Source organism: Acanthochromis polyacanthus, chromosome 20 (assembly GCF_021347895.1).
Source record: "Acanthochromis polyacanthus isolate Apoly-LR-REF ecotype Palm Island chromosome 20, KAUST_Apoly_ChrSc, whole genome shotgun sequence".
Classification (NCBI taxonomy): Eukaryota; Metazoa; Chordata; class Actinopteri; family Pomacentridae; genus Acanthochromis; species Acanthochromis polyacanthus.
In genome coordinates this window covers 16,599,866-16,609,974 of record NC_067132.1, presented here as the reverse complement: position 1 = coordinate 16,609,974, position 10,109 = coordinate 16,599,866, and the positions used below count along the sequence as shown (strand labels likewise).

General features: G+C 41.2%; 1 protein-coding gene across 1 annotated transcript; it reads left to right on the top strand.

The window, feature by feature from the left end:
- Positions 1-861: 861 nt before the first annotated feature.
- hgd (homogentisate 1,2-dioxygenase) lies at positions 862-9,983 on the top strand. Its single transcript, XM_022189980.2, has 14 exons — positions 862-1,025; positions 2,277-2,348; positions 2,789-2,877; positions 2,981-3,086; positions 4,350-4,409; positions 4,478-4,569; positions 4,699-4,733; positions 4,863-4,942; positions 5,251-5,350; positions 6,623-6,747; positions 8,478-8,582; positions 8,708-8,834; positions 9,248-9,429; positions 9,573-9,983. Exons 1-14 carry the CDS (start codon positions 1,011-1,013, stop codon positions 9,714-9,716), a joined length of 1,332 nt encoding a protein of 443 aa, XP_022045672.1. The 5' UTR covers positions 862-1,010; the 3' UTR covers positions 9,717-9,983.
- Positions 9,984-10,109: the final 126 nt, after the last annotated feature.

Here is a 10,109-nt window from a genome sequence, read left to right as displayed (position 1 = left end):
TTTGACCACCTATTCCGAGAATGAGCTGAATAAATTTTGCGTAAACTAATGTATAGGCCTTTCAGGGGCCTTTTTTGCGGAAGGACTTGCCCGTCGCAGCATACAGAGGTTATCGGGCTAATGCTGGTTTTAGAGGAAGTTAATTAATTTGTGACGCTGTACAGGAATCACTTCCATAAAGAACAAGCCAGCCTGTGTTAAGCATTATGGCGCACTGATGTGGAGGATTCGTGGCCTCAATTGCAGCGCAAACATTTCAGTTTGCCCTCAGAATAAACACGAATGTATAATGACTGTAGACTATAGCGAATTTGGCAAGCTGTACACTCCATTAAATAGATTTATATACTTGTTTGTTCTGCAGGACGTGAGGATGTGCATGGCGCCATTGTTTGCGCAAGCGGTGCGTAAAAGGTCACCACAATTGACTATGATGAAAATGTTTTTTTGTTTTTTTTGCCACAGTTATTAGCAGCGTATTTTCTTTATTTCACTCAAACCTGCAGAATATCTCAGATACTAGATATTATGAGTTTCTTCTTCTAAAAAGATCATTTCCGGATGGCGGTTATCTGACCACAGAAACCACTGCTGGCGATGTAACCCTTCCTTCTCCTGAAAGTGCATGTGTGGTTTATGTTACCTGTATGTTGCACTGTGGGCTCTCGGTTCTTGTTGTCTTGGCAGTGACTCTAGCCCTTCTTTGCGCACATTTTGGCCATCCAACCCGTCCTCTCCCCTACGCATGACACCCAGCTGTTGCGTCACGGAGCCAGTCAAGGCCTAATTAAACCCATATTGAGAAAGAGCATAAATCCGGCCCACTTTTCCACCCAGTCCACACACACACACACACACACACACACACACACACACACCGGCATGCACGCGTCCTGAAGTGGATTTTGGTCGGAGGGGGATACATAAAGAGTGAGACTGGGAGAAACTACAAGTTAATTTGTAACCTCTGAAACGCTGAGAAGCTGCGAAAACTTTTAACAGACTGCGCAATGGCTGGACTTAAGGTAAGAAGACAAACGCTTTCGTTACAGCCATGTTTTACATGTTTGATTGTCATTGCTTGGGACTGGAAGCTGCGTCTGTGTAAAGCCCTAAAGTTTCAGAACTGTCTCTATGCCTGTGGATGAAAGTAGAAACATCCTGCAGGTCTTTAGTATTTAGAAAATACTCGAATACCCATTTGTACATCCTGCACCAGAAATGTGCAAAATCAAAGCGTTCATAGCTGTCATAGCAGCAGACCAGAAGGCTGGAGAGAGGCGTTCCCTCCAACCAATCAGAACGCAGCATTCCACATCTGCCCAGATGTGGACTAAGAGGCTTCAACAGCTCAAATGAGTTTTACATACTTCATTTGGAAAATCTCAATTTATTGGAAAACCTGAACATGAAAACCATTTTAAATGATGTTTTATTGTAGCAGAGCTATAGCTACATAAATGTTGCAGTTAGTCCTCTATGGTGCGTTTGCTTTCGTCATAATCTGAATGAAACACTATGTTATGACACCTACTGGATGATATTCACCCTTAAATATATTGATAACTTAAAGGCTAATATGTTGGGCAGAGGAAAATGATCTCAGTGTCTCTATAAAAAAGTGTAAAACAAAGGACTTTTAGTACATAAGTGACCGTCTCTGTGTGATGTAAAAGTTATTTCCAAGTCCTAGACTCCAGGTTTTGGCTTTTCTAGCTCCAAACAAACCTTTAAAATGAAAGAAATCCTGCTTCACATAACATTCTTTCGTGAGGGTCTTTCGGAGCCTCAGCTTTACTCACATGGACGCGCACATATGGAAACCATCCATGTCTGCGAGCGTGCTCTTTGCAGACCAACAATGACTCCGCAAGATCTGTTTACATTGTGCCAGGTTCATGTTTTTCTCTTACAGGTTTGCCGATCACTGCTAGTGTGCGATAGTAGAGTAATAATCCTATCAGAATTGACATATTGATCAAAAAGTACTTTGAAGGATGTGCGCTTAATTAGCCTGTTTCAGTAACACAACAACACAAAAATAATGGATGACTGCAAGGGGGAAATTTGGCATAACTGCAGTTTGTTTTGTGATAGATCTAATGTGAATCAATATGACAACAATTAACAAAAAGACAAGCCTTAATGACAAGCCTTCAAATTTAATTATAACCAGCATGAAGACATTTATCCTGCATTACAATGAAGCCGCATGATGTATTTTTTATTTTTCACTTTAACTTGCCTTCACTTGAGTGTTTGTCTGTCTCCTTCAGTACCTGAGTGGTTTTGGGAATGAGCTGGCATCTGAAGACCCTCGTTGTCCTGGATCCCTACCTGAGGGACAGGTAGCACACAAAAAACACACGCAGTGCTCATTTGGCATTCATTTTCTCTGCTATTTATTCATTAATTTTGCTGAATTTTGTGCTTAGGTGAATTGAACTTCTTCGTAATGGGACACCACAGGAATTAAGAGGCATTACTCATCACAGTTTCAGAGGAAATATCAAATATTCATCCTAATAGACTCAGATTCAGCTCCAAATCATGGACTATCCACTTTTTTGTGGCTGCAAAAAAGTCCAATCTGAGATGAGAGCCACAAAATCAAGTAAACGTAACAAAAAAAGCCTGAGCTAGAATGTCTTCTTCTATTGTGATTTTTATTAATGGCTTCAAACTTCATGTATCTTTATTTCAGACCGAGTTTCCATCAACCCTTCCGGTCTGATACACCACATAACATGCAGCTTAAGCATTCTGGTGATGTATTGTGTCTCCACAGAACAATCCTCAGGTCTGTCCATATGGCCTCTATGCTGAGCAGCTCTCCGGCTCTGCCTTCACCTGCCCACGTCCAGCCAATAAGAGGAGGTGATCACCTTTGTTTGAGACTTTAATCAGCCCGTATAAACCAAATGGATCATTTGCATTGTAATAATAACAATAATATACCTGTCACCTCATTTCTTTGTAGCTGGTTGTACCGCATCATTCCATCTGTTAAACATAAGCCTTTTACCAAAGCATCTTGTGGAGATCTAACAGAGAACTGGAATGAAGTGGAGCCTGATCCGAACCAGGTATATCAGCAAGAACAGTCCCTGACCATTTTGGATCAGGTTTAATATGTGACACATTGTTAAACCCCTAAATAAACGTTAAATATTTTTTAAGAGTTGAAGGAATAGATGGAAGTTAAAGTTGCAGTCTCGAGGATTTTCGCTAGAAATTAATGTCTGTTATCACTATCACCAAACGCAGTAGCACAATGCTGATTAAACCAATGATCCGTGATGAAATTATGTGAAAGTCCTAGCATTGATTTAATTAACAAATTGGAACCTCCGTGGATGAAAAATGAAGTCGGCATGGAAGTTCCAAAACCCACAGTTCCACAAATATCCACTTGAGGCTGCTTCCAAAAGCGAGTCAGTCCCCATAGAACTCCATCTTAAAATGTCCAACTTTATAGCAGAAATAAACACTAAGCCACCTGGTACAAAAACAATTTTAACCTCAGTAGAAAATTTTCATTGTACAGCGGTGAACTTTTATGTAACTTGCCCATTAAAATTGTATTAAGACATAAAATTATCCATATTTAAGGGTGTGGCCATCACCCAGCCGTTTCCTTTCTGCCAGAGAGAGTAGGTGAAGCTAATGCAGCAGATTCTCTCTTCAGCTTTTCTTGTTTCAGAAGACATTCTCTTTTTGCTTTCATTTGTGGTGCCCTCAAGTTGTTACGGATGTATGGTCGAGGCACCAACTGCCATTTGCCTGTCAATGTCACGCATGCAACACTGATTGAATGTCTGGGAAAAGGAGGTTCAGAACCATATCTGTGACTTATAGTTCTCGTTGTAGGCGCCACCAAAGACAACAAACCAGAGATATACGGGACTGCCAGTTTATTGCATTTGTTCTTGTTCTTTGAAAGAGTTAGACTTAATGACGACTGATTTAACTTAAACATTAGGGAGTTATAATGACCGGTCATGATACCTATAAATGGCAGATGGCTGAAAACGCTTTGTCTTTTGTTAATAATGTGATTTCTTTTCATTAAGTGTGATCTTCCTTTGCCATCTTAGGTAATACAATAAAGATAAGTCTGTGGTCATTTAGTATGGATATCTGCATAAACACACATGACACCACCTTTTTTCTGAATGACGGCTGATTACTTCAAACTTGTTAAAAAAAAAGTAATGACAAAAACATGCAAATGTCTGTGCTTATGTAATATGTCATTGCTCATAGTGAGAATCTAATCTAATCTTTCCCTGCACCGCTATCTGGATTTACAGTATAAATACATTCTGACACTGCGATTTCCTTCACAGCTGCGTTGGCTGCCATTCACCATCCCCAAATCTACAGAGAAGAAAGTGGACTTTGTGGCTGTAAGTCTGCCTCTTTTCTTTTCTTCATATAATATTTTCCAATTATTAATTCTGATTGTGTGTTTCAGGGTCTACATACTGTCTGTGGTGCTGGTGATGCCAAATCTCGCAATGGCATTGGCATCCACGTGTACACCTGCAACACCTCCATGGTTGACAGGTGAGCGTGGACTTGGATGCAAATGTGTCTCGTCGTGCAACAACTGGATGTATTTTCTCAAATTAAAAATACTAAATCCTTGGTTGCACTTCGACGATGATTCCAAGGGTTTATTTTTTCTTGTTCCAGGTGCTTCAACAACTCAGACGGAGACTTTCTGATTGGTGAGGGAAAGGGTTGTTGATGTTTTCGCTGTCATCTATCACAAGAGCAATGATAGCTCAATCCTCAGTCCTTCGTCTCCCTCAAATTTTCTTCCCTTTGCTGCTCTCTTTGTCTGTTTGTGTCTCCAGTCCCCCAGCAGGGTGAGATCTTGATCACCACAGAGTTTGGGAAGATGATGGTCGAGCCGAACGAGATATGTGTCATCCAGGTGGGTTGTATGTTTTTCGTCTCCCCGGTTTTTCACAGAAATCTAGCATTGTGTCTGCCCCCACACCCCACTTACCATATTTAGAGGCATGGTTTGGTGCTATTCTAAGGTGACCTTAAAATAAATAACAGTGGAATAGGGTTTTAGGCTACAGAAAGCCTGACCACAAGTATTGCAGCACGTGTATTTTTCCAAACACATTAGCCCTGTGAACCCCTAAGCCCCCTCAGCATTGATGCAGCCCACATTTGATGCGAAGCAGCACAAAATTTTCTCTCACTGCCACTTTTCACAATTTTTTTCTCCAGCAAGGGATGCGCTTTAGTGTGGATGTGTTTGAAGAAAGCAGAGGCTACATACTGGAGGTGTACGGAGCCCATTTTGAACTCCCTGACCTGGGACCAATAGGTTTGTGATTGTATATGTGAATATGTGCAATATACAATAAGTATAGAGTTTAACATCAGTATTTCACAGCGGTTTAAGGAGATTAAAGATCTGGAGTTGATTCGAAGTGATGAATGATGGGGAAAAAAATAACACGGAGAAAGGAATGAGTGGTTTATGATCCAAAGCAGAGCACATCACCTGTCAAACACAGCGGAGGCAGCGTTATGGCAGCGACATGTGTAGCTGCCAATGGAACTGGGTCAGCGGTGTTTATTGACGATGTGACTGCTGATAGAAGTAGCAGGATGGATTGTAAAGTGTATAGAGCTTTACTGACAACTGAGATTCACTCAAATGCTGCAAAACTAATAGGACAGATGACCCAAGAGCTTTGTAAGGCAAAGTAATAAAATATTTCTAAATCCACCTGAAAATGCTTTTTACTTATTGAAAACAAAATATTACATAACATTAAATTAATCAGAAATACAGTCTAGACATTATTAATTTGATAAATGACCATTCTAGCTGGGAACAGCTGATTTTTAATGGAATATCTCCATAGGGGTACAGAGGAACATTTCCAGCAACCATCACTCCTGTGTTCTAATGCTACATTGTGTTAGCTAATGGTGTTGAAAGGCTAACTGATGATTAGAAAACCCTTGTGCAATTATGTTAGCACATGAATAAAAGTGTGAGTTTTCATGGAAAACATGAAATTGTCTGCGTGACCCCAAACTTTTGAACGGTCGTGTATATTTAAAAATATAATGGTTTGTCCGATTACTTTTAGGTCTGGGACCATAGGTGAACTATGTAAAAATCCCAATTCTGTAGCTAAACCCTTTGATTTACATCTAAACATCTACATTTCAGTCATACCTTGATTGCTTCATTTCAAACCCATTGTGGTCAAAAGAGGCAAAATTGCTCTTTGAAGTCTGCACACTAACCTCTTTACATACGTTTGTCACAACATCCTATTGCCGTCTAATCTGTTCACCCTTTTCTCTGACAATCTGTGCACTTTTCTGCCAGTCAGTGAGTCTGCTGCTCAGTCAGACATGAAATTATTACACATGTTCATCCCCAGAAACATGACTCCTGATTGGTGTTCATTTTCACGTGGCATCATCATAAAGCCTCAGCTGCACATTGTGTTAATGTGCTAATCTAGTACGTTAATAAAAATGGTGAAAACATCGTCTGTATTCGAAGTCGCTCCCTATTCACTGTGCAGTGCATTAGCTCAGTTATCCACTATGATCATGTGTGTTTGTTTTGCAGGAGCCAATGGTCTGGCCAACCCAAGAGATTTCCTGTGTCCTGTCGCTTGGTACGAGGATCGCAAAGTGTCCACTGGATACACCGTCATCAACAAGTACCAGGGGAAGCTGTTTGCCTGCCAACAGGTGGTTATTGTGACATTTAAGTCTGTGCTTGTCACTGTACTCGTACATGTACACGCTTGTCTGACAGGCACACACACATGCAGCATGCTTGCCCTATTACCCCATTCAGGTTTGCATTTGCTTCAGTAAACACCATCGAACTGCCACAACGACTAACAGGAAACTGTCCAAGTGAAGCATATGATCCATTAGCTTCTCCTGCCGCCTGAATTTCCATCCCTGATGATTTAATATCGAAGCGTTAGCTGTTATCCATTCAGCAGGTTTCCGCCTCGACTCCCTTATGAGTCTTAATCACTCATAATTAGTTAAGGCATTCTGGAGCTGCAGACAGTGTACCTGTGAAGCTTTGCTTTGTAGGAAAAACCTTTTCCAAGTTAAGCATTAATTTCACCATATTTCACTCAGGGAATGATCCTCCCCCTCCCAAAATGTCCTGTTGGGCGCATAATTGGATCGACACATAATGTCTGACAGGAGGTTTTTTACTGAGACAGGGAGGAGGTGGGAGGAGAGATTTGTCAGGGGAGGGGGTTGTGGGGTTGTAACCGTGGAAACCGTGTCAAACCACACTGTTATTATTCATCGTAAGAAGTACACAAGGGCAGGATAGTGTCTTTTTTGAGGCAAAGCAAGCCTTTTTTCCATCTTCCTCGCTGCCTTTACTTGAGCGGTTATGTGCTAGGGGTCAGAGGCGACACTCTTTTCCCGGTGTCCACCCTTCCCCGAGTCTGGAGAGCGAGGCTACAGGGGTAAAAAAATAAGATTGGGGGGGACACAGGCCTCATCTCAGGGAAGATGCTGCTGCTCCTGTCTGGTCCTGCTGTTTTGTTCCCCCGCAGAGTGCTGAAATTGCTCAAATTAACTTATTATTTGCTTGACTGGGCCAATATGTTTGTGTTTTGTGTGCATGTGTGTGCAAGTGCTTGCTCTCCTCCATTTTTTCCCTCATTTTAATCGAATGTAGTGGAGTTATCACAGATGAATGTCCAAGAAATTACCTGCACTGGGTTTCCCAAAGGCCTTTTTGTATGGCAGCTGCTTTCAATTGAGTGTGTGTTGTTTTTTTTATGCTTATTAGTTACGTGAAGTGTATGAATTCACTTATACACATTTGTATGTATGTATATGTACTCTTCAGCTTTTATTTTTAGTGTGTATTGGCTGTTTGTGTGTGGAAATGTGTGTGAGCATGTGTGTAGGGAGCATGGAGGTCAGTATGGAGGCAGCTTGAGTTGTAATGAACTATATTGATTTTAGAGCTGCTGTTGAATGTCTTTTTTTGCAGTGACATTATCAGAACAGAGAAACTATATAAAATTGCTGTGGTTTTAACAATCAAGATAAAGAAATATCTCTGCACCCACTGTTGCTGCTGCTCCCTCCCCCCATAACTACGCCGCTGCGAGCGTCAAAATGCTCAAACTTTGGGAAAGTTTGATTGTGAAGCCAATTACCCCATAATACCTGGAGCCTCGTATCACAAAGAACAGGGGGAATGAAAGAGAAAAAAGAATGAAAGAAGCACACCCTCTTTCACAATCAACCCTTTTCATTATGACCATATTTTTTTCTCTTTATGTCAAGAAGTACTCTCTCTGGAAATTTAAGATTACAAAGACATTATTCATTGTTCCTTTTTTCCCTGTGAAAAGCTCAATTTAAAGTCCTTTGTGTTTGTTGCTTGGGTAGACTCCTCTTATTTGTTTTGTTCTGTGCTCGGCACGTAGGATTTCTCTCCGTTCAATGTGGTTGCTTGGCACGGGAACTACACACCTTACAAATACAACCTGAAGAACTTCATGGTTATCAACTGTGTGGCCTTCGATCACGCGGTGAGAGTTTAAGCACACAATTACTGCATCGTTTTTAGCATACACAGAGCACACTTTGCTCATTTCTGATCCCCTAAATAGATGCCCTTAACTATCACCTATTCATTTATTTAATCTTCAAATAGGATCCATCTATCTTCACTGTGCTGACTGCTAAATCCACACGACCAGGTGTGGCCATTGCCGACTTTGTCATCTTCCCTCCACGATGGGGTGTTGCTGACCACACCTTCCGTCCACCGTACTACCACCGTAAGACCACAGCGACACACCGTGCAACACTGAAGTGGTTTGTTAGCATTTTGTAGCGCATCAGAGGTAGGCAGAAACAATCAGTCTTGAGAGTTACAGTGTTAAGACACCTGAATTTGAATGCTAATTTAAATGGAAATTCTGTCTAGTGAGTGTAGTTTGAGTCTATTATGGACTGAAACAAATCAGCCAGAACTAAAATGTCCATTTACCCAGCCAGTGTCAAGACAGTAAGTGAGAACAATCCACCTGCTGTATGACTCATTTCAATGGAGGCCCCACCACAGTCAGATACCTTTTGTCTGCTTTTATCACAGACCTATAAGGCCATCTAGTGGAAATCGGTGCTCTTTCAACAGCAAACTGTACACGGTATAGTGCTGTATTACAGCGCCGCCTGCTTCTCATTTTAGGTAACTGCATGAGTGAATTCATGGGTTTGATCAAAGGCCATTATGAAGCCAAAGAGGAAGGTTTCCAGCCAGGAGGTGCCAGCCTTCACAGCATAATGACCCCACACGGCCCCGACGCCGACTGTTTCGAGAAGAACAGCACCGCTGAGCTCAGCCCTGAGCGGGTGGCTGAAGGAACCATGGTAAAACAAGATATATATACTGTGTATTTTAAGTTTGAAGGTTAACCAGAGAAAATTGGATGTTCAGGATTGTGATTTTGCAGCACAAACATTCACATCTGTGCCATCAGGGATTATTTGTTTCTTTTCCTCGCCTTTTCCAGGCTTTCATGTTTGAGTCGTCCTTCAGTATGGCAGTCACTAAGTGGGGTCTACAAACGTGCCAGAAGCTTGACAAGAGCTACTACCAGTGTTGGGAACCTCTCCGCAGCCACTTCAACCCCAACTGGAAGCCAAGCAAACAGTAGAACAGTTAAGTTCAAAGAAAGATTACTAGAACAGACTTCATGTGAAAATAAAAAAAAAATCAAAATTTCACTTTAAATACAGCTACCAAGAATTCAATAATTGTTGTGCTAGTCTTTGTGTTATTTGTTTAGATCTGTTGACAAAATTACAGAAGGAATATAATCTTTTCACTCTGGCAAACAACTAAGATTGGAGTTGCACAATAAAAATAATTGTTGCAACACGTCATGTTTTTTTTAAGTCATAATACATTCTGTCCAATGGTCTCCAATCTGCCTCAGTATATTTGTTAACATGCAGTTCTAGTACTTCTGTATGTGCAGCATCCCTACTGTCATATATGTAGTCATGCAAATCGTGCTCACATTTGCTGTGCGCTTTCCCACCATTCA

Excerpts from the sequence above, each read along its gene's own strand:
- hgd (XM_022189980.2), top strand. Across the intron at positions 4,943-5,250 it reads ACGAGATATGTGTCATCCAG|CAAGGGATGCGCTTTAGTGT; the intron begins GTGGGTTGTATG and ends TTTTTTCTCCAG. Across the intron at positions 5,351-6,622 it reads CCCTGACCTGGGACCAATAG|GAGCCAATGGTCTGGCCAAC; the intron begins GTTTGTGATTGT and ends TTTGTTTTGCAG.